At 42.9% G+C, this 24,892-nt stretch overlaps 2 protein-coding genes across 2 annotated transcripts in view; both read left to right on the forward strand.

The window, feature by feature from the left end:
• The window catches only part of LOC310682056 (uncharacterized protein), a gene marked incomplete at its 3' end in the record, with an annotated part of 194,826 nt that overhangs the window by 53,312 nt on the left and 116,622 nt on the right, over positions 1-24,892 (forward strand). The window lies entirely within an intron of this gene.
• SUGT1 (SGT1 homolog, MIS12 kinetochore complex assembly cochaperone) overlaps positions 1-24,892 on the forward strand; it is a 45,970-nt gene that overhangs the window by 12,297 nt on the left and 8,781 nt on the right. The window contains exons 7-10 of the mRNA XM_083448799.1: positions 2,119-2,138; positions 3,188-3,234; positions 7,941-8,037; positions 8,791-8,898. Of these exons, the coding sequence (XP_083304925.1) occupies positions 2,119-2,138; positions 3,188-3,234; positions 7,941-8,037; positions 8,791-8,898 (272 nt within the window). The remainder of the gene's footprint in view (positions 1-2,118; positions 2,139-3,187; positions 3,235-7,940; positions 8,038-8,790; positions 8,899-24,892) is intronic.

A 24,892-nucleotide genomic window follows, 5' to 3' on the forward strand; every position in this document is an offset into this window, starting at 1 on the left:
TTGACAGACAAAATATTCTCTTCAAGCTGTTTTATGATTCCTACAAGGAACTTCAGTTCAAAATTCTACGGGCAAAAACTCAGCCCCCCCCCCCACACGTTTAAAGAATGCTAGAAGTGCCTATTGTTGTTCTCCTTTATTTGGCTAATTATTTTAAACCACGTAGTAGACACAGAAGTGAAATAGTGATTCAGAATGGAATTTGTGAGTTAACTGCAACCATTTGAACTTCAAGTACTTCATAATATTTGGCATTTCTGTAACACATTTCATATGTTCTGAAACCTCACATCAGCTCATTAATCCTTACTGTAGCCCTTTATGGTAGGCCAATACGATAAAAGAATTGGCAGAACATTCCCTTTAGTGAGCTGGAGGAAGACATAAAGACTAACAACAACAGCAAAGGTAAAGGACCCCTGGACGGTTAAGTCCAGTCAAAAGCGACTGTGGGGTGTGGCGCTCATCTCGCTTTCAGGCTTAGGGAGCCGGCGTTTGTCCACAGACAGATTTCCGGGTCATGTGGCCAGCAGGACTAAACTGCTTCTGGTGCAACAGAACACCAAGACGGAAGCCAGAGCACACAGAAACTGTGTTTACCTTCCACAGTGGTACCTATTTATCTACTTGCACTTTGACGTGCTTTTGAACTGGTAGGTTAGCAGGAGCTGGGACGGAGCAACGGGAGCTCACCCTGTTGCTGGGATTTGAACTGTTGACCTTCCAATCAGCAAGCCCAAAAGGCTCAGTGATTTAGACCACAGCGCCACCCATGTCCCTAACACTTCAGTCGCTGCATACTTTCTGGTTTTCTGCAGTTTGGGATGCAACATTTTAACTGCCAGAGTCAAGCAAAGGATAAATCAGTGTTATATTGTACTACAGTGCCAGTGTTCAGATGAGTATGGTAGTTTTTTATTGATTTCTTATTTGCATTTTTAATAAATTTATAAACAATAAACAATGTTGCTGATTTCCAGTTTGTAGCCAATGAGAGCAGGTGTCTAACAGTTTAATACAAAGTGAGTAATTCCATTGTGTGGTATGAGTGGTTCATTCCAGGTTTAGCTGTTTTCTTTCAATTGATTGATTGATTGATTGATTGGACTTTCCACAATGAGCTGTGCCCAAAGTGGCTTATAGCAGACATTCAAAACATCAAAATACAGAACACTGGAAATACAAATATACAAAGTATAGTACTTGTCAGTAAAATCAAAATAACAAAAATCAACAAGTTAGCAATCACAGAATAAATTCAATATTACAAAAAACAAACAAACCAATTTAGGCTTAAGTACATAAATACAAAATAAAAATGAAAGTTTACCAACAATAAAGTTTATTTATTGGTCTTTTTCTTTTATTGAAAAAGAAATAAAGTTACAAATTAGAATTCACAGAAAAAAGTCTCTAATAAGAGAAAGTAATAATATGGTTGATCATAAATCATAAAAGATCTCAACTTTTCAAATAACAAGACCAAAGGAAAAGAGGAATTTATTCTCCATACAAAATTTGTTAATTTTACCAATTGCCATTGTTTTAATAAGCCATTTTTTACCATATATACCATATAAAGTTTTTGAAGAAACCAACAGATTCAAAATAAGGAGTCTTAAGAGTGGAAAGGATTTGCTTATATAGGCTGTTTAACAAAACAGTCCAATGTTCTAAAGTTCTTGCAGATTTTATATATGCCCCCACCCAAGGTGATGTCAGGTAACTGGCAGGTGGCATAGTTTGCTCGAAACAGCCTCACATGCCAATTTCAGAGTCAGATGGGCCTAAGTAGGCCTCCAGCTTGGAAGCCCACCATAACTGCCTTAGATCTCTGTGTGTGTGTTGCTGCTGCTTGAATGGTACATTACTGTTGCCAGAAACATTTCACACTTGGTGTGGAAGCTTGTTCATGTTTCCTTGGAAGTAAGTCCCACTCACTCCCTAGTTAAGGTTTGCAATCTAAATGTGTCTAGTGTTAAACTGACTCATTCTGTAAAATAACCTGGAGCAAAACTACTAAATAGCTTTGATACCAGCATGCTTTCTTTGTGGCTAATTGATATATATTTTAAGAAACATGTTTTCAAAATAAAGATTTTTTTTTTTGCCTTGCAGCTGGATTGCAGAATGAGGTGGTAAGGTTCTCCCTAATTTGTATACTTGGTTTCTAGAGCATAACACTTCTCCAAGTTGTATGGCAACCTTTGTAAGGATTTTATGTTGATGCTGATGAGGCATTTTATAATGTGACCCAAACACTTTCCAACAGGATTCCTACTATTCAGTGTCCACTAGTCTTCCCACCCTCTGAACCAAGTGCTAATAGATCAGAAAATCTTAGATAATTTTTAAATGTAATTTATCAGAATTTTAAAAGTAAAGAACAAGAAACACAGAGAAGAATATACAGTGCATACAGAGATTTACACATGTCTAGGACCAGGCCTTTCTTGCTTCTCTCCTTGCTTCTCTCCTGTGAGTTAGTTCCTCTCGGCTAGGTCTTTCTCTTCTTCCCGTAGCTTGTATCTCTGTGACCATGGCCTTGGGTGGTTTCTATCTCCACTCAGTTCTTTCCATCTGGCTCCCTTGATCTTTGTCTGCTCCTTGGTCATAACCTCTCACACCGTTCCTTGCTTTGCTGTTTTGACCACATAAGCTAACACAGCACACTATGTTCCACCCTGAGATTCCTCATTTAAACATTTCCCTATGCTGTCCTTGCCAACACCTTGTGCTCAACAGCTTTCCGTTTAAAAATCTTGCACATTCTGTCTGCTGTGTTTTTCTTCTGCTTATATTTAAAGTTCTGAAGTGCTTTTAGCTACAATATGGTTTTAATCTTATGGTTCTGTGTCCTTATAGTTTTGAGTCCCCTTGAGTAATCAGAAAATGATTTATTATCTGTAAAATTATATGTAGGTGCATGTTTTTCTAGTCATACACCCACCCACTGGTTTCATGGGTACAGGAGTTGCGGAAATATGACATATATGTATAAAATGTGCCTAAACTTTCTTTTTGCATGTGTGTATTTTCATGTGGTTCTTGTATTGAAGTCCATTTCATGCACAAGAGACCACAGATAGCTACCAAACAGCACTCTTTTGTAACGTGAAAATATTATGATGCTTGGCTTAAAAACTGCTAGATTATTCTAATTTATCAATATCTTTTCATTGTAAAGGATGACAATCAGATTTTGCAACATCAGTCAAAACCACCTAAGATCAAGTAAGATGGAGTTCTTTTTTAACATTCTCTATAACAGTACTTAGTGTTTACAGAATAATTTTCCTAAGAAAGGCCTCAAAAGAAAGCCAGAACCAGTGGGACTTTCCTCAGCCAAACCACTCCAGGGGATCTACTATAACCTGTCCAGTGGAAAGGGTTCCAGGAGAGGGAGGGAGGCAGGTAAAGGCCACCCTCCTACCCTGCCCCCCAGAGTGATATACCATCAGCTGCCCTATGAGTAGCAACCTGATGGTGTTTTTTTTTAATTTGTCACTATCGTGTTTTGTGTTCTTAAAATACATAATTGAATGTTGCTTGTTAGCTGTCTTGGTGTTAATTATATCCTGAAATGCAATGTAGACATAATCATAATTTCATTAGAACGTATGGTACACTCTGAATAATTTTGTAATTTGACCTTCGTTTCTCGCTATAATCCTGCCTATGAACACTACACAGCCAACTTTACCGCCTGTGGTCTTGAACTCCCTTAAATTACTGCCCATTTGCACTTGTTTTCCCCATGTTTGGAAGCCCCTCCCTGAACATAAGGTATAAACTCTCAGTTTCCTGGGAACCCATTCATTCGACGTGGGCTCTGTCATATTTATCCCCTTAATCTTCAGTTTCAGCTAGCCAAGCATATAGCTGGGTTTGCCTGAATTCTGCTTTTCCTCCCTTCCTGTCTTGTTTTTGTCATTTTGTTCATCTCAGATTGTAAGCTACTGCCGGCAGAGATTTTGCCTTTGCAGCTCAGTACATTGCCATATGCACTGATGACACTGTGCAATAATTAATCATCTTTATAGCTACCATACAGGCAGCACTATGGTCTAAACCACTGAGCCTGGGACTTGCCGATCGGAAGGTTGGCGGTTAAAATCCCCGCTAGGGGGTGAGCTCCCATTGCTCGGTCCCACTTCCTGCCAACCTAGCAGTTCGAAAGCACATCAAAATGCAAGTAGATAAATAGGTACCGCTTCAGCGGGAAGGTAAAAGGCGTTTCCATGAGCTGTTCTGGTTTTGCCTGGCCACATGACCCAGTCATGCTGGCCACATGATCCAGAAAAACTGTCTGCGGACAAACGTCGACTCCCTCGGCCAGTAAAGCGAGATGAGCACTGCAACCCCAGAGTCGTTCGTGACTGGACTTAACTGTCAGGGGTCCTTTATAGCTACCATGTACAGTAGTTAGCTAGTATTAGCAGATCCCCTAAGTGTCCCTATTTTTCAGGGACATCCTGATTTAGAGAAGCTGTCCTGGTTTCTGATTTGATCCTGGAATGTCCCACATTTCCTTAGGGCATCCCTGTTTTCCTTGGAGAAAGGTTGGAGGGTTTGGAATTATCTGACCCCCAAGCAGTTTGAAGGCAATCTGGTATAGGGAAGTATTTTTATGTTTAATGTTTTATTACGTTTTAATATATGTTGGAAGCTGCCCAGAGTGGCTGGGGCATCCCAGTAAGATGTGTGGGGTATATATAGTAAAATGATCCTTATCGAAGGGGACATCCCTATATTCAGTGGAGAAATGTTGGAGGGTATGGAGCCCTGTGCATTGTGCATTCTGTTCTTGTTCAGCGTTAGAAAGCAGATAGGTATAATTAACTCTTGTGACTCAACATCATTCCAGAGAGAACTTCCCTCAAAAAATAAAACCAATACTTGACTACTCTGCATCCAGACAGAAGAGAGCAGATTCCAAGGTGTTAAAGCCATTGGCAAACCAGAGGTTCCTGAAACAATATCCATCCATAGCCCCCCCCCCCCCCCGCCAAAAATAATAATCTTGATGGGTTTGGTTTGGCAGATGCACACCCTGACCACACCAGACTCAACAGCTTCTGCATGGTCAGCATCCAGTTCACAAGCTCTGGCAAGCTACACTTCTCCTTCCTTTCTACCACCTTGTGGTTTCCTAATAGGATTGCAAATCCCAGCCAGAGGGGAATCTATGCACTCAACTTCTTAAAATGTATTAGCCACATAGTGGCCAAAAAATGTAGCTGCGTGGGGGAGGTGGAGAGCTCAGAAGGGCAGGAGGAAGCTCCTCTAGTCATTTTGCATATAACCTCCACTGATCTCTCCAGAATCAACCCAGAAATAACAGCCGGTAGGCTTATGGGTCCCACAAACAACATAAACTGACATCCATCCTGACAAAATAATTTGCAAATTTGCACAGCTTGCATTCCCACTCATTACATAATCATGGCCAGGAGCTAGTGATCTATTTCAATTGCGATTTTTCTGTTATTCCTACAAACTTCCACAACAGCAGGATACTGCATCCATGAGTGGCATGCTAGGCTTTCTACCGCTGGGGTAGATACAGAGCCAGTGCCCAGTACCCGGAAAGGCAGGTGGCAGACCAGGGTAGTGTTCTGGAGATCTGGGGTGGGGATGTCCTGCTTCCTCACATTTCAAGCATTTCCTCCAGCAAGCATCCAAATAATAATAATAACAATAATAATAATATATTATATGCCGCCTATCTGACTGAGCTGCTCCAGACATTCTGAACAGCTTCCAAACAAATTATAAAACCACAATAAAACATCAAACATTAAAAACTTTCATATACAGGACTGCCTTCAAATGTCTTCAAAAAGTCAAATAATTGTTTATTTCCTTGACATCTAATGGGAGGGCATTCCACATGGGGGGCTTGACTACTAAGAAGGCCCTCTGCCTGATTCCCTCTCAGGGAGGGAACCGCCAGAAGGCCCTTGGAGTGTCTCAGTGTCTGGCTTGAAGGATGGGGGTGAAGACGCTCCTTTGGGTATTCTGGACCAAGGCCATTTAGGGCTTTAAAAGCCAGCACCAACACTTCCAATTGTACTCTGAGGCGAACTGGAAGCCAATGTAGATATTTTAAGACGGGTATTTCATGGTCCCAGGGGCAGCTCCCAGTCTGGCAGCCGCATACTGGATTAGTTGTAATTTCCAAGTCACCTTCAAAGGTAGCCCACATAGAGTGCATTACAGTAGTCCAAGCAGGAGATACCCAGAGCATTACCACTCTGGTGACACAGTGTGCAAGCAGGTAGGGTCTCAGCCAGTGTACCAGCTGGAGTTGGTAGACCGCTGCCGTGGACACAGAATTGACCTGTGCCTTCATGGACAGCTGTGAGTGCAAAATGACTCCCAGGCTGCACACTTGGTTCTTTATGGGCATATTTACCCCACTCAGGACTAGGGAATTCCCCACACCTTCCTGCTCCTTGTCTCCCAGAACCAGTACTTATGTCTTATTGGGATTCCACCTCAATCTCTTGACTGCCATCTACCCCACAACCGCCTCCACACACTCACACAAGACATCCACTGCCTTCACTTGTTTCAATTTAAATGAGAGGTACAGCTGGGTTTCATCTGGTGAACACCCAGCCCAAACCCCCTATTGACCTCTCCTAGCAGTTTCCTATAGATGTTAAAAAGCATGGAAGAGGAGTCAGAGCCCTGAGGCACCCCTCAAGTCCAGGGATCTGAACACTCACCTCCCCCAACAGTATGGACATGGCCGAGGAGGAATGAGTGGGTTCACTGCATAACAGTGCCCCAAACTCCCAGACCTCCTAGAAGATCCAGGAGGATACCATGGTCAGTATCAAAAGCTGCTGAGAGATCCAGCAGAACTAGGAAACTGCTTTCATCTCTGGCTCTGGCCCTGTCCCACTGGAAGTCATCAGCCAGTGCAACCAGGGCGGTTTCAGTCCCATGATGTGTTGATTGCAAGTGGTCCAAATGGTCCACATCCTCCAGGCGTGCCTGGAGTTCTTCTGCGACCACCTGCTCAATCACCTTGTCCACAAATGGAAGATTTGAGATAGTGCGATAAGAGAGACCTGGTCGACAAGCAGCAGCAAGAACAGAGCCAGCTACCATGTCCAACCAGGTCAATTCCTCCATACACAATCAGTGGCACTGGTCTTATGAATCATTAACCTGGCATTGCACAGCACTACTTTAAGGGCATGTGGGACACCCTTGTTGATACTCTTCTTCCAGCTGTGCATTTTCTTCTGGAATCTGTTCTAAGGCTCTCATCAAATAGTCTTTGAAACTTGCTGAGACCATCTATTGTGGGAGCTTACTTAAAGGTAATGCACTTGGTTGTTTTCATGTCAACTTGAAGAATTAATGAACTTGATGCTCTTTGGTTAGAAAGGAGCTGCATCTTCCACTTAATATACTGATAATTATGGGGACTGATCAATCCTCCATTCTTGGAAATGAGCATGCAATTCCACTCCAAAAGGCTTGGATCATTGCTTTAGGAGGATCCATGCTAAATTCCTGGATGATCCATTTTCTGCCAAGGATCATCATTGACATTCATGTTTGACATAACAAAATAATAATAATAAAAAAATCCTTCCGGAAGCACCTTAGAGACCAACTAAGTTTGTTATTGGTATGAGCTTTTGTGTGCATGCACACGAATCTGAAGAGTATCTGAAGAAGTGTGCATGCACATGAAAGCTCATACCAATAACAAACTTGGTCTCTAAGGTGCTACTGAAAGGATTCCCCCCCCCCCCGACTACGGCAGACCAACACGGCTACCTACCTTTAACTAAATGTTTGACATAGTTCACATGGGCCCTTGTTCAGAGGGAAGGAGTTGGGAAAGTCTTGGGAAGCAATCAGGATACAACAGTGGGATAATCACATAAACTAAAATACTGGTGTTTTTTTTAAAGGCATGACTGGTACCAAACAGAATCTCATGTAATTGTAACTATTATGATCAAAAACGCAAAGAAGGATGATGTAAACATACAGTTTTCAGAAAAAGAGGTAAGATATGCATAAAATTCAAACTGAAATCAAGGCACCCTTAGGTTATAAATGTAGTTCTTTTCAAAGTCATTTCTTTGAGTTCAGTGTAACTTCCAAGAGAGTGTGTGCTTATTGCAGCCCAAGATAAAATCAGCAGCTTTATGCTTGGATGGGGAAAAGTGAGGCTTTGGGAAATGTTGGTGCAGGTATTATCTAATATTTATATTCTCTGTATTGTTCTGTTGTGCTGTTCACTAAATCCTAACTTTAATTATTGGGACCCCAGGTTTGGTTAATTATATTGCAAGTATTCTTGTTTTATCATTTACATATTTTAGACAATAGAATCAAAAATTCAGTGAGTTGCTGCTTTATATTCACACATCTTGCTGGGTATGGAAATGTGTGAAGTATAAAGCAAAAGAAGAAGCAGTGTGTCTTTTGTCCATTTAATTATTTATGGCTTTTGGTAACTTTCTACAGTTAATGCAATTCTTTACCTAAAGAATGCACATCAAACTGACATAACAGGCTTTCTGAGTACCTACTTGATGACTAAGAACATTAATCTTCTCTTTATGTTCTAGCACACTTTGAATTATCTGTTGAATAATTCAATATAAATTGCTGTTTGAAATTCCTCTCTTATACTCGACACAGATTAGATGTTCACAATGAAAGGTCTTTACCTTCATTTCCTGGGAAATGACAGAAACACTAGGAGGCCTTTTCCTTGTGTTTACTACTGATTATGTTTCGTATTATTAACAGCTAGATGTATTCGTGAGGCTTTCGTCAGAGGAAGACTACAACTTAAAGCTTCATTTTCTTCATTCCATAGTTCCAGAACAAAGTACATTCAAAGTTCTTTCAACCAAGGTAATCTTTTAAAGAACAAATTATTTTGTTAGATACTTGTCGCCAGGGTGGATTTGATTTAAATTAAATGACGATTTAAATCAATAGTCAGTAATACTTGATTTAAATCATATTTTTAACAGAAAGACTCATTCTTGCTGGTATAATCTTAACATTTACAACCAGATGAAGGTTTCATTTTTGGAATAATAACTTTTTAGAGTAGTTTTTACAGTTATATAAAAAATAGCTGATTCAGTTATACTATTAGAAATACGTAGACCGATAATTATGAAATTATTGTGAGGTTTAATAAGTTAACTGTTTATATTTGGACAACTTTTCTGCTGTACTTTATTGGAAGGAGAAAAATAAATAAATAATAATTTCCTTAATAACGATTTAAACAATTTATTTAACTAAAACAATAACGTTATAGCATATGTATCCATGTTTGTTAACTGATGTGGTTAGAGACTTTCTTGTTTGGATGATGTCAGGCGAGCCCTGGGAAGAAGGGCCTGGAACTAGTGTGAACTCTTTATTAGTTGACTGGCAAGCACTTCAAGGTCTCGCCAAGTTACTATTTCCACCCCCCCACCCCCTTTGGGATTTGCCTATTCAGGTGCCTATTCTGTAGAGTTAAGTGTTAGTGCAGTTGTTGGAACCCAGTGGGATTGGGAAGAGGTTGCCAGCCCTGAAGTGCCTTCCGCACTTGCCTCAAGTCTGAATTGCACAGATATGCAACTGACTTACACAATTATTGCACAAAGATTTCAAGACTTGTGGAGTATTCTGCTTACAAGGTTGCACTTCCATCTTTACTGCTTCACACTTAGCTACTTGTGCAGATCTGTTCCACTCCAAACAATCTATTCATTGAAGAGGTAAGGGGTTGATTCTGTGTGTATAAATTTGCAAAGGAACAATGGATTAAGGTTTCTTCCTCAACGCTGTATGTTTATTTTACAGTGGTGCCCCGCAAGACGAATGCCTCGCAAGACGGAAAACCCGCTAGATGAAAGGGTTTTCCGTTTTGGAGGTGCTTTGCAGGACGAATTTGCTATGGGCTTGCTTCGCAAGACGAAAATGTCTTGCGATTCCTGGGGGTTTTTTTCCGCTCCCCACCCCCTTTTTCTAAGGCACTAAGCTGCTAATAGGCTTTTAGCAACTAATCCCTTAAGCCTTTAATAGCCGCTAATAGCGCTAATCCGCTAATGGGCTTGCTTCGCAAGATGAAAAAACCGCTAGACGAAGAGACTCATGGAACGGATTCTTTTCGTCTTCCGAGGCACCACTGTATAACATTTTTCCTGTGAAGACACAAATTCACACTTTTGAGAACTGCAAAAACAAACATCTGTGATAATATCTTCTTGTTAGAAAAACTGCCCCAAATAATCTTACAGAAACCTCTGGAAGAGTATGACATTATGAATAGATTAATGGAATTCATTTACCAAAAAATTTAAACATTGCATATAAAGCCTCAGGCTACATAATTAAAAACAAACCCTTATTTCCTGATGAATAGCCTTTGGACTATTATGTAATTTAAACAGAAAACAATATTTAGAAATATTTTTCCTCCAAAAGCATTTTTCTTTAAAAAAAAATCCAATTAAAAATTTAAAAAATTGATGTTTTTAAGAAATCATTTATTTTTATCCTCCCTGCTTGTCACTTACTCATATTTGTAATATGCGTTTTTACCCCCTCCCCCCAAGAAAAATCTTAGCTGGTTAAGAAAAGTAGTTTGTGTGCATGCTTCTGCAAATGACTTAGGCTGCAGTCCTAAGTATGTTTACCTAGCAGTAACCCCACTGAACACAGCATAGTTTTGTTGTCATCATTTAGTTGTGTCCAACTCTTCGTGACCCCTGGACCAGAGCACGCCAGGCACTCCTGTCTTCCACTGCCTCCCACAGTTTGGTCAAACTCATGCTGGTAGCTTCGAGAACACTGTCCAACCATCTCGTTCTCTGTCGTCCCCTTCTCCTTGTGCCCTCAATCTTTCCCAACATCAGGGTCTTTTCCAAGGAGTCTTCTCTTCTCATGAGGTGGCCAAAGTCTTGGAGCCTCAGCTTCATGATCTTTCCTTCCAGTGAGCACTCAGCACTGATTTCCTTAAGAATGGAGAGGTTTGATCTTCTTGCAGTCCATGGGACTCTCAAGAGTCTCCTCCAGCACCATAATTCAAAAGCATCCATTCTTCGGCGATCAGCCTTCTTTATGGTCCAGCTCTCACTTCCATACATCACTACTGGGAAAACCATAGCTTTTACTATACGGACCTTTGTTGGCAAGGTGATGTCTCTGCTTTTTAAGATCCTGTCTAGGTTTGTCATTGCTTTCCTCCCAAGAAGCAGGGGTCTTTTAATTTTGTGGCTGCTGTCACCATCTGCAATGATCATGGGGCCCAAGAAAGTAAAATCTCTCACTGCCTCCATTTCTTCCCCTTCTGTTTGTCAGGAGGTGATGGGACCAGTGGCCATGATCTTCATTTTTTTGATGTTGAGCTTCAGACCATATTTTGCGCGCTCCTCTTTCACCCTCATTAAAAGGTTCTTTAATTTCTCCTCACTTTCTGCCATCAAGGTCGTGTCATCTGTATATCTGAGGTTGTTGATCTTTCTTCCGGCAATCTTAATTCCGGCTTGGGATTCATCCAGCCCAGCCTTTCGCATGATGAATTCTGCATATAAGTTAAATAAGCAGGGAGACAAAATACAGCCTTCTCTTGCTGCTTTCCCAATTTTGAACCAATCAGTTGTTGCAGATGGTTGACAGCAGCCACGAAATTAAAAGATGCCTGCTCCTTGGAAGAAAGGCGATGGCAAACCTAGACAGCATCTTAAAAAGTAGAGACATCACCTTGCCAACAAAGGTCCGGGGACTTCTGGGTTGGTGCTTCTGGTAATGGCGGATTTCCTCCGTCTCGGAGGAATCCGCTCCTTGGAAACAAGGGTCTGACCGCCACGGCAAGGGGGAGACCTGCTAAAAACCACCGGCGGAAGAAGCCTGTGGACTTGGGATTTGGCAGGTACCTTTTGCGCCTCCCCTACTCGCGGGGAGACCCGGTTTCGGGGCTCCGGAGCGACGTGGGGTGAGCGGCGCGGTACATCGAATCAACCGCTACTTTCAAGGAGTGAAGCCGCATAGCTGTTGCCAGAAAGCGCCGACTTTTCCTGTGGACATTTGGACTTTAAGTAAATATTCGTAAGTAAATAGAAAATTGGACTACTAAACATTTTAATTTGGCATTTGAACGTGAAGGTCTAAACAGGAAGTCCGCCTTCCGTTTTGTAAAAAGATCAAAGCAAAGCTGTCGTAAGCTAAAGCCTGGGAAAAGTATTCTGCAAAGTATCAAATTTTCACCATTTAAGATATTGAATACCCCCTCGTAAGCAGGGGAAGAGGGGGAACTCTTTTGTGGACAATTTAAACCTGCAGGAGAGTGAGAAAGACGACTTAATTTACCACTGTCTCGAGCCTGGGATCGGGCTGTCAAAAAGTTTTACGATTTGAAAAAATTAACAACGCGGAATGGAACACATCTTGATGGACGGTTGAATAGAGATATATATTTTCTCACATTGGTTTTGTGGTATTTAAAAAGAAGAAAAGTTGAATTGTAGTTTTGTTACTGGATTCTGATTTGAAATAACAAAAAATAGAAACTGTTGCCGATAGAGGGAGATTCAGAAACTGTTGCAACTGTTACATTTGAGAGGTGGAACTTTCCACCAAAGAACAGAGGCTGAGAAATAAGCGGCCTTGAAGAGTCTTAAGATAAGAATGGAAAAACAAGAAGCTCTAGGGAACATGTTTGATAAAATAAATGCTCTGTTGGAGCATTTGCATGAAACGACAGACTTGACGATAAAGAAATTGGACACTTGTGAACAAAGTGTTTCCGACTTGGAACAGAATGTATTTGTCTTGGAACAAAAAGTGAGTAATTTAACAGGAACTGCTCGGGATGTGGAACCAACTTTGAAATGGCAAGTATTGGAGAAGAAGATGGAACAAACTGTCTCGGCTCTGCAAGAAGAAACTCAAGTGGAGGCCCTGGTCCCAGTGAACCAAATTGATGGATACAAATTGAAGTTTGATGTGATGGACTTTGAAAGCCAGAATTGGAGAGGCCTTGCCCCGCTTGGACTGAATAAGGCAAGATGGGTGGACTTTCTGTTGGAGGGAGGCACTGCGGGAAAGCTCGGAAAAGTGGAGCTCCGTAACCTCAAAGGGACTGTGGAGTACGCCTTGGAACACCTTTTGGATTACAATTTTGAACATGGAGGATGGGCAAACATGTTGAAATGGGATAAAGGAGCTGCTGAGAAGAAAGCCCTTTTGGATTTAATTTTAGGTACTGAAGGAAATCTGCAGACAGAACAGGGAGAAGAGTTAAGAGCCTCGGACATAAGAGCACCAGGTTGATGAATTTTATGGAACTGACAGAAAAGACTGATAATAATAATAATAATAATAATAATAATAATAATAATAATAATTTTTTATTTATACCCCGCCCTCCCCAGCCAAGGCCAGGCTCAGAGCGGCTTACAAGCAATAATAAAAACAAGATGAATGATTACAACTTAAAAACAAAAGTAAAATACAACATTAAAATAATGGAACATTAAAATACTAAAATGTAGCCTCATCGCAGGAGGAGAAGGAAAAGAAAAAAGAGGGAGGGAGGGAATCAAATTGGCTCCAAGCCAAAGGCCAGGCGGAACAACTCTGTCTTACAGGCCCTGCGGAAAGAAATCAGATCCTGCAGGGCCCTGGTCTCATGAAGCAGAGCGTTCCACCAGGCCGGAGCCAGAGTTGAAAAGGCCCTGCCTCTGGTTGAAGCCAATCTAACTTCCTTAGGGCCTGGGACCACTAGGGTGTTGTTATTTATGGACCTTGAGGCTCTCCGTGGGGCATACCAGGACAGGCGGTCCCGTAGGTACGAGGGTCCTAGGCCATGAAGGGCTTTAAAGGTCAAAAGCAGCACCTTAAATCTGACCCTGTACTCCACCGGGAGCCAGTGCAGCTTGAAAAGCACTGGGTGAATATGCTCCCATAGCAGAGACCCCGTGAGGAGCCTCGCTGCAGCATTCTGTACCCGCTGGAGTTTCTTGGACAGCTTCAAGGGCAGCCCTGCGTAGAGCGAATTACAGTAGTCAAGCCTGGAGATGACCGTCGCATGGATCACTGTGGCCAGGTCGGGGCGGGAAAGGTAAGGGACCAACTGCTTGATGCGGCGAAGGTGGAAAAATGTCGCCTTGGCTGTTGCTGTAACTTGCGCCTCCATGGAAAGGGAGGCGTCAAGGATTACACCCAAACTCTTAACGGAAGGCAATGGCACTAATTGGGCCCCCGCAAGAGAAGGGAGGGAGTTGGTCCCTCATCCCCATGCCATCCCGACCTAGGCCATAGGACCTCTGTCTTCGAAGGATTTAGTTTCAATCGGCTCCCACGAAACCATCCAGCCACAGCTTCCAAACATCTGGTCAGTGTGTTCGGGGCCGAGTCGGTGTGGCCATCCATCAACAGATAGAGCTGAGTGTCATCAGCATATTGGTGACAGCCCAGCCCAAAGCTCCGGATAATCTGGGCAAGGGGGCGCATAAAGATGTTAAAAAGCATCGGGGAGAGAATTGTGCCCTGCGGCACTCCACACACCAAGGAGTGGTGCGACGACATTTCCCTCCCTAGTGCCACCCTCTGTCCCCGACCAGAGATAAAAGAGCACAACCAGTTACGGGCTATGCCCTGTATCCCCACGTCTGCGAGGCGGTGGTCCAGAAGATCATGATCGACCATGTCAAAGGCTGCTGACAAATCTAAAAGGATCAGCAGTCCTGACCCGCCTCGATCTAGTTGTCTACGGAGATCATCTGTTGGGGCAACCAGAGCCGTCTCCGTCCCAAAACCAGGACGAAAACCGGACTGAAATGGATCTGATGCCGATGTTTCCTCCAGAAACCTACCAAGCTGTTCAGCAACCGTTCTCTCAATTACCTTACCCAGGTATGGAAGATTTGAAACTGGGCAGTAATTGGATAGGTCTAAGGGATCTAATGAAGTTTTCTTTAAGAATGGACACACCACTGCTTCCTTCAGTTCCCCTGGGAATGTCCCCGTGTCAAGGGACAAATTGATAATTTCAACCAGGGGGGTCCGCGCAACATCTGGACACTCCCTAATCAGCCAAGACGGGCACGGATCAAGGAGGCAGGTGGTGGGCCTACCAACTTGGAGGAATCTATCCACATCAGTAGGGAGTATCCGATCGAAATGGTCCAACACTGGACCTGAAGTCAGTCAAGGGGCCTCTAGTTCAGTCACTGTATCTAAATTGGCAGGGAGGTCACGGCGGAGCAACAGGACTTTCTCCGCAAAATGCTCGTGAATGCCTCACAGCTTTGGGTCGAATTTGTGCTTAAATTTGGTTGTCCTCCTAAGGACGTTATTGACCTAATTATTCTAAAAAGTTGTGCCGGGCGAGAGCTAGCAGATGCAATGGAAGCTGCAAAGTAAGATTTTTTAGCAGCTTTCATAGCCATCTTATAGGCTTTCATAAGCGTCCTATAAGATGTTCTTGAGGCTCCGTCACGAGTCCGTCGCCATACTCGCTCTAGCCGTCTGAGATCCCGCTTCATTTTCCGGAGCTCCTCAGTAAACCAAGGTGCCCGGTTTCGACGGGGTCGCAGAGGGCGCTTAGGCGCGATCTCATCAATGGCTGCCAAGAGCCGGTTATTCCAGTCCTCAATAAGGTCATCTAATGAGTCGCCAGGAGGAGCAGGGTTCCGCAAGGCTTGTCGGAATCTATCAGGATCCATCAGTTTTCGCGGACGAGCCCAAATAGGTTCGCCACCCGAGCCAGGGAGGAGCGGGAAGTCAATCTTGGCTTTCAGAGCGTAGTGATCAGACCATGGCACTTCAACAGAGGGGAGCATGATCACATCTATGCCAGCCCCAAAGATCAGATCCAGCGTGTGGCCTGCTTGATGAGTGGGGCCCAAAACAAACTGGGAGAGCCCTAGTGTTGCCATGGAAGTCACTAGGTCCAGAGCCTGTGAGGAGGGCACAAAAAAAATGGCAGAAAAGACTGATAAAATCCGAAACCAGGGAGAAGAGATGGTGGGAAAAGATTGGGAATTTTTAAAACAGTATTTAGTATAATATTGTATAATTAAGGAATGTCGGGAGATGGTGGAAAGAATTTATATGACTTTAGTGGAAACATGATAAGGACTTGAGATTTCAGGATTTAAGGGTATAAGATTTAAGGTTTTTTCCCCCTCTGTTTATTAGATTGGAGTATAGATAATTTCTTAGATGTTGATGGGAGGATAAGGTTTAAATGGATTAAGATAAATAAGTGAGTAAGCAGTGAAAGATGGGAAGAATTTGCTGACTTAATTATTAACTGGAATACAAAAAGAGAGGTGGGAGGAGGTCGAGGAAACAAGTCATTGAAGGATGGAATTGTGAAAAATGGAAGGGTTTCTTTTTTAAATGTTTTTGTTTTTTCTCCTGTTGGTGGGGTGGAGGTGTGGTTTTTATGTATTTTTTAATTTTTCTCAATTTTTCTTTCTTTCTTTATTTTTAACTGTATTTTGTCTTTCAATTTCTTCTGTATTTGTTAAAATTGGAATAAATATCATTAAAAAAAAAAAGTCCGTATAGTAAAAGCTATGGTTTTCCCAGTAGTAATGTATGGAAGTGAGAGCTGGACCATAAAGAAGGCTGATCGCCGAAGAATGGATGCTTTTGAATTATAGTGCTGGAGGAGACTCTTGAGAGTCCCATGGACTGCAAGAAGATCAAACCTCTCCATTCTTAAGGAAATCAGCACTGATTACTCACTGGAAGGACAGATTGTGAAGCTGAGGCTCCAATACTTTGGCCACCTCATGAGAAGAGAAGACTCCTAGGAAAAGACCCTGGTGTTGGGAAAGATGGAGGGCCCAAGGAGAAGGGGACCACAGAGGACGAAATGGTTGGATAGTGTCATCGACGCTGCCAGCATGAGTTTGACCAAACTGTGGGAGTCAGTGGAAGACAGAAGTGCCTGGCGTGCTCTGGTCCATGGGGTCACGAAGAGTTGGACACGACTAAACGACGAAACAACAACAAACTGGCAAGTTCACTGAACTCAGATTATAAAGCCTTTCCTACCTTTGGACTAACAAGAGTGCCTCTAAGCAAATGGGCACAACTATCCTAAAATGTGACATTATTTTAAAATCTGTTATTTTAAGTCCTGTCTATTTAGGATAGCCTTGAATAAACATTTTCCTTTGGTAATCTTGAATAGACCTTACATTCATATAAAATACACCATCCATGCTATTTTGAATTATTATGTTACAAATAGCGATATTAAAAATAAACATGAATACATTCACAAACTTTTCAGACTTACTTTGTGAAATAATATCTGACTTGTGTTTGCAGGGCAGCGGCTGAAGAAGGAGCCAAAAGGGGTTTCTTGTGTGTGTGATTCTTGTGGCTGATTAGCTGCTTTCCCTGGTCAAAGGTCAGAGGGGGCAGGGTTTCTGTTGAGGCAGGTGATTAGCTGTGGGAGGAGCTTATCAGTGTTTGCAGGGCAGCGGCTGAAGAAGGAGCCAAAAGGGGTTTCTTGTGTGTGTGATTCTTGTGGCTGATTAGCTGCTTTCCCTGGTCAAAGGTCAGAGGGGGCAGGGTTTCTGTTGAGGCAGGTGATTAGCTGTGGGAGGAGCTTATCAGTGTTTGCAGGGCAGCGGCTGAAGAAGGAGCCAAAAGGGGTTTCTTGTGTGTGTGATTCTTGTGGCTGATTAGCTGCTTTCCCTGGTCAAAGGTCAGAGGGGGCAGGGTTTCTGTTGAGGCAGGTGATTAGCTGTGGGAGGAGCTTATCAGTGTTTGCAGGGCAGCGGCGCGCGCCGATAGGCGCGCGCAGTTTGAACCATCTTTTACATTTAGGGGAGCTAGTCTCAAGCCCAACGACACATCTCAAGATGGAGGGGGAGGGAACAGCTGCAGTCGCCTGCGGTTCCTGCGCAATGTTTGCCATCTTGCCAAAGGTTGCAGGCAGCTTTACGTGCAGCAATTGCATGTTGATTGCCCTCCTAAAAGACAAAGTCCAGCAACTGGAGGAACGTGTAGCTACGCTCCAAAGAATTAGAGAGCTGGAGCTCTTCTTGGAAGCAACAGAGGACACCGTCTCCACCAAGGAGGAGACAGGGGACTCCCCTGAGGAGGCGGCTAGTTCACCAACACAGGAGCCCGATATGTGGAGAAACGTGACTCAAAGAAGTAGGAGGCCCAGGGTTCGCTCTGATTGTCTAGAAATACACAATCGCTTTGAGGTCCTCTCCCCTAGCATGGAAGACAAAGAGCAGACTCCATTTGAGGATCTCTCCCTCATTACAGTCGATCACGTATATGAAGATGAGCAGCAAAGTCAGTCCTCAGGGAATGTGCAGGCGACCTTGGAACGGACCGCTCACGGAAGAACCCTGACCAAACCTAAGAGAAGGCGTGTAGTGGTGATAGGGGATTCCTTACTGAGGGGAACAGAAGCAGTGATCTGTGGGCCTGACAAGATGTCTCGGGAAGTGTGCTGTCTCCCCGGGGCTAAGATCCAAGATGTAACTGAACGACTGCAAGCAATCATAAAACCCACTGACAAATACCCCTTCCTCTTGGTTCATGTGGGAACCAATGACACTGCAAGCAATAGCCTCCAGAAGATCAAAAGAGACTACGAGGCTCTGGGCAGGAAATTGAAGCAATTAAATGCACAAATCGTCATCTCATCTGTCCTCCCAGTTGAACGACGTGGCCCAGGGAGAGAGAGGAAAATAGTGGAAGTAAACAACTGGCTTCGCAAATGGTGTAAACAGGAACGGTTTGGATTCTTAGATCACGGACTGCAGTTTCTTGAGGATGGACTTCTGGCAAGCGATGGGCTGCACCTCACAACGGTTGGGAGGAATGTTTTTGCCAAAAAACTAAGAAACCTCATCAGGAGGGCTTTAAACTGACTAATGCGGGGGAGGGAGACAGTGCTCCTGAAGGAAGGAGTCTATTAATTGATGAAGATGATCATCCAAATGTCATAGACCAAATGGAGCAAACAGCAAGCAGACCTAGTGGTGGGAGGAAAAAATCCTTAAATAAGAGACACGGGGGAATGACTAATGGACTTCAATGTCTGTACACTAATGCACAAAGCATGGGAAATAAACAAGATGAGCTTGAGCTCTTGGTACAGCAAACTAAATATGACATAATAGGCATCACTGAAACCTGGTGGGATAAGTCCCACGATTGGAATGTAAAAATGGAGGGATACAATCTATTTCAGAGAAACAGACCAGACAAGAAAGGAGGAGGGGTAGCGTTATATGTCAGGGATGTGTATACCTGTGAAGAGATCCAAGATTTAGAACCTCAAAGCCAAAGTGAGAGCATTTGGGTCAAAATTAAGGGAGAGAAGAATAATAGTGACCTCATTGTGGGAGTTTACTATAGATCCCCAAGCCAAACGGAGGACATAGATGATGCCTTCCTGGAACAGATGGCCAAGCATGCAAAAGGAAGGGAGATAGTAGTAATGGGGGACTTCAATTACCCAGATATTTGTTGGATGTCAAACTCAGCCAAGAGCATAAGGTCAAACAGATTCCTCACTGGCCTTGCAGACAACTTCATTGTCCAGAAAGTGGGAGAAGCAACAAGAGGAACAGCCATTTTAGATCTGGTCCTAACCAATGTCGATGACCTGGTTAATGGGGTAGAAGTGGAAGGATCATTAGGCGCAAGTGATCATGCTCTTCTGAAGTTTACTATACAGCGGAAAGGAGCAGCCAAGCATACTAGGACTCAATTTCTTGACTTTAAGAAAGCCGACTTCATAAAACTTAGGGAAGTGCTGGGTGAGATCCCATGGACAGTAATACTAAAAGGAAAGGGAGTTCATGATGGCTGGGAGTTTGTTAAGAGGGAGATAGTAAAAGCACAACTTCAGGCAATACCAATGAGACGGAAACATGGAAGGTGCCTAAAGAAGCCAGGGTGGCTATCTAAAGAACTTTTAACTGAGTTAAGATTGAAAAAGGATATGTACAAAAAATGGAAAAGGGGGGAAACCACCAAAGAGGAATTCAAACAAATAGCCAGCACGTGTAGACACAAAGTCAGAAAAGCTAAAGCACAGAATGAACTCAGGCTTGCTAGAGAGGTTAAAAGCAACAAAAAAGGCTTCTATGGGTATGTTCGTAGCAAAAGGAAGAACAAAGAAACAGTGGGGTCACTCAGAGGAGAAGATGGTGAAATGCAAACAGGGGACACAGAAAGGGCTGAACTCCTCAATGCCTTCTTTGCCTCAGTCTTCTCCGATAAAGAAAACAATGCCCGACCTGAAGAATTTGGAGGAAATGATTCAGCAGAGGAAACACAGCCCAGAATAACTAAGGAGATAGTACAAGAATACTTGGCTAGTTTAGATGTATTCAAGTCTCCAGGGCCAGATGAACTGCATCCAAGAGTATTAAAAGAACTGGCAGATGTGATCTCAGAACCACTGGCAGTCATCTTTGAGAATTCCTGGAGAACAGGCGAAGTCCCGGCAGACTGGAAGAGGGCAAATGTTGTCCCTATTTTCAAAAAGGGGAAAAGAGAGGACCCAAATAATTACCGCCCAGTCAGTCTAACATCAATACCAGGGAAGATTCTGGAGCAGATCATTAAGCAAACAATCTGTGAGCACCTAGAAAGGAATGCTGTGATCACCAATAGTCAGCATGGATTTCTGAAAAATAAGTCATGTCAGACTAACCTGATCTCATTTTTTGACAGAATTACAAGCCTGGTAGATGAAGGGAACGCAGTGGATGTAGTCTACCTTGATTTCAGCAAGGCATTTGACAAGGTGCCCCATGATATTCTTGTAAAGAAGCTGGTAAAATGCGGTCTTGACTATGCTACCACTCAGTGGATTTGTAACTGGCTGACTGACCGGACCCAAAGGGTGCTCATCAATGGTTCCTCTTCATCCTGGAGAAGAGTGACTAGTGGGGTGCCACAGGGTTCTGTCTTGGGCCCGGTCTTATTCAACATCTTTATCAACGACTTGGATGATGGACTCAAGGGCATCCTGATCAAATTTGCAGATGACACCAAACTGGGAGGGGTGGCTAACACCCCAGAAGACAGGATCACACTTCAAAACGACCTTGACAGATTAGAGAACTGGGCCAAAACAAACAAGATGAATTTTAACAGGGAGAAATGTAAAGTATTGCACTTGGGCAAAAAAAATGAGAGGCACAAATACAAGATGGGTGACACCTGGCTTGAGAGCAGTACATGTGAAAAGGATCTAGGAGTCTTGGTTGACCACAAACTTAACATGAGCCAACAGTGTGACGCGGCAGCTAAAAAAGCCAATGCAATTCTGGGCTGCATCAATAGGAGTATAGCATCTAGATCAAGGGAAGTTATAGTGCCACTGTATTCTGCTCTGGTCAGACCTCACCTGGAGTACTGTGTCCAGTTCTGGGCACCACAGTTCAAGAAGGACACTGACAAACTAGAACGTGTACAGAGGAGGGCAACCAAAATGGTCAAAGGCCTGGAAACGATGCCTTATGAGGATCGGCTAAGGGAGCTGGGCATGTTTAGCCTGGAGAAGAGGAGGTTAAGGGGTGATATGATAGCCATGTTCAAATATATAAAAGGATGTCACATAGAGGAGGGAGAAAGGTTGTTTTCTGCTGCTCCAGAGAAGCGGACACGGAGCAATGGATACAAACTACAAGAAAGAAGATTCCACCTAAACATTAGGAAGAACTTCCTGACAGTAAGAGCTGTTCGACAGTGGAATTTGCTGCCAAGGAGTGTGGTGGAGTCTCCTTCTTTGGAGGTCTTTAAGCAGAGGCTTGACAACCATATGTCAGGAGTGCTCTGATGGTGTTTCCTGCTTGGCAGGGGGTTGGACTCGATGACCCTTGTGGTCTCTTCCAACTCTATGATTCTATGATTCTATGATTCTATGACTTAATATGATGCATGACAATACTAGCTTGAGTTCTATGGCTGTGTAATAAGGCAAAAGTGAGAAGTAAGACCGACAAGCCCTAGCTCCTAGCAGGAACAATCCTATTCAGGGCTCCATCCCATCAGCTTTCCTGCAGGATACTATGACAGGAAACTCAGCTGTGCAGTTGATCCATCAGTTGAATTGCTGCCCATCGGATTTCTGTGCCACTGAAACAATTGTGCTGCCGGTGACAGAGCTGGATTAAGGAACTCTCACAAACTGCAAATGGGGAATGCAACTCTATCCAGAACTGGTTGAACACCAGCTCTCATACACTAGGAATGATGTTACTTGTGCAACCTGTGTCTTGTTGGAGTTGAGCTTCAGTTTTCTGGTCTTCATGGTACTGCATTACTCCCCTCCCCTCCCCCCCCCGCTTGCCCCCCATAAGGCAGAGAGCTTTAAACTGTTTTTGAGCCGGGTCTGCTTGGGTTACCTGGTGCAAAAGGAGCTTTTAAGTGCTCTGTTTGATGGGCAAGGCCTGCTTGGCTCTGGGAGTGATGGGGATGCTGTCACCCGCTAGATGTTGGGTGGCTCCAAGGGTTTCAGTATACTGTGGTTTTCATTTATGCATAAGATGTGGGATTACCATGCGCTCATGTGCATGTGGGAGGGGGAAGAGAAGAATAGGATTCGTTTACAATGCAGTAGGAGCTCTGCTGTTCTTTGATAAAGGGTTTGGCGAACACCCTGGTCTGCTTACTGTGATTGTTGTTTGGGGTAGAAATGTGAAGACTTGGCATAGCACAGGTCATGGAAAAAATATACAAGATGTACTTTAAATACATGGTGCATTACCAATGAATGCAACTAATTCAATTTGCACCAAGATGTCTCACAAATAGCATATTTGTGGTGTAGTGGTGTAGAGAGCCAGTGTGGTGTAGTGGTTCAGAGCGGTAGATTCGTAATCTGGGGAACCGGGTTCGCGTCTCCGCTCCTCCACATGCAGCTGCTGGGTGACCTTGGGCCAGTCACACTTCTCTGAAGTCTCTCAGCCCCACTCACCTCACAGAGTGTTTGTTGTGGGGGAGGAAGGGAAAGGAGAATGTTAGCTGCTTTGAGACTCCTTCGGGTAGTGATAAAGCAGGATATCACATCCAAACTCCTCCTCTTCTTCTATTTTGCATACATTCATACACTAATATAGCATAGCTAAATTTGCCAAAAGCAGCTGTGTTAGATCATGTTTGTCAATTCACTGAATTTGGTTTTGAAGTTCTGGAAATTTGATGACAGATCTTTAAAACTCACAGTTATTGGTTTCTTCTGGAACCTCAGTAGTTATGTGAAATTGTCACTTTCACTAGAGGGTGCTAAAATATTGTTTCAGGCTCATTGGGTTCAGTTTTTAATAGTGGCTTGGGGGGGGGGAAGAAGCAATGAATAAATACCTTGGCTTGGCTTAGTACTTCATTTTAAACCATTAACTTCCCACCATTATTATTGTTCATAGTTTATACTCTAATGCATATTTCAAGAGTATTCTAATCTAGGAATAGGAATTCAATACCCCTTTTACTTCTAAAAGTGTTGCAAACACATTTAAAAAGGAATGAATGCAGCCTTAAATAAGCACTGGAAGTTTAGAAAGGTTCAAACTGCTATTTCAGGAGTTTTGACTTAAGACTTAAAGAGCAGTGCTAACCATGGCTACTCAGAAGTAAATCCTTTTGAATTCAGTGGGGCTTACTCCCAGGTAAGTGGGATTAGGCTTGCACCCTAAACAGTTGCGTAACCTTTTTTAGATTTCTCATCAGCTTTTAGTGTTGTTGACCATGGTATCTGGATAGGTTGTCTTGAGTGGGATGTTGGGAGGCCCTTCTTTGTGGTGGTTTTGCTCCTTAGACTGTGAGCTCCAGAAGGTGGTGCTGGGGGATTCTTGCTCTGGCAGCAGTTAATGCCTTTTGTACTTGATAGTTTGGAATCCCCTGGTTCAGGGTTAGGGTCAAACAGAAACTAAAATAAATATGTAACGAGGAGAACTAGATAAAATCTATTTTTATAGTAATATACATGTTTTTGTATTGTGATTTTGTGTTGTGAGACACCCTGAGGTCTGTGGGTATAGGGTGGTATACAATTATTGTTGTTGTTATTAATGTACATACATATACTTATTTTCCCCTAAGAAATAGCATTTTTGTAAAAGTAGAAGCCTATTTTAAATTATTTCTGTTTAGTTCAATGTTTAAAGTAGGAGTTTTGATTCATGACAGGATATTCAAACAGCTTGCTATAAGATGACTCTAGGGTGAGCATTTACAAAGGTGCTGTTGTTCTTAGGGCTACAGGGATCCCTGGGTTATCCTGGGTTTGAATAGAGCTGAGATTACTCTGCCAAAATTACTCTGCCAAAATGAGTAAGTTTATGCATAAAATTGAACAAGCTGGACTTCAAGTCATATGGCAGACTGCTAACACTGATCTTGGAAGTAAATTATATGTTTGTAATTGTAAAATGAGTGCTGTGATATTTAGTGTGAAACTTAAAATACGCTTGTAACAGGTGTGGGTAGAGATCATGATGATATCTCTTCTTTGGCTGATTATGAAACTGCATAATATAAAATTATCCCAAAACAAGAGGGATGAAATCAATATTCTGTATAACTTTAGAATGTATAGTATGTTTAAAAGTCCATGCCTCTCTGCTGAATCATAGTCTGTCCCATTTGTTTTAAATGATACGCAGGGTTTTGTTTTGTTTTTACATGTGCATAATCATTATTTAATTGTGTTGCTTGATTTGTCAAGTGTGCCTTTTTTTAGTCAGTCAAAATATGTTTAATCAGTGGAGATTAGTCCATAATTTCTACAAGTAAAATTTCAAGCACATTTTTATAAAGTTTACCCAAAAATCTCAAAGTCACATTCTTTCATGTCCTCCACATACTCATTTCTTTCCTTCAGCTTAGAGAGACTCCT

Source organism: Podarcis tiliguerta, assembly GCF_965153285.1.
Source record: "Podarcis tiliguerta genome assembly, chromosome: 7".
Lineage (NCBI taxonomy): Eukaryota > Metazoa > Chordata > Lepidosauria > Squamata > Lacertidae > Podarcis > Podarcis tiliguerta.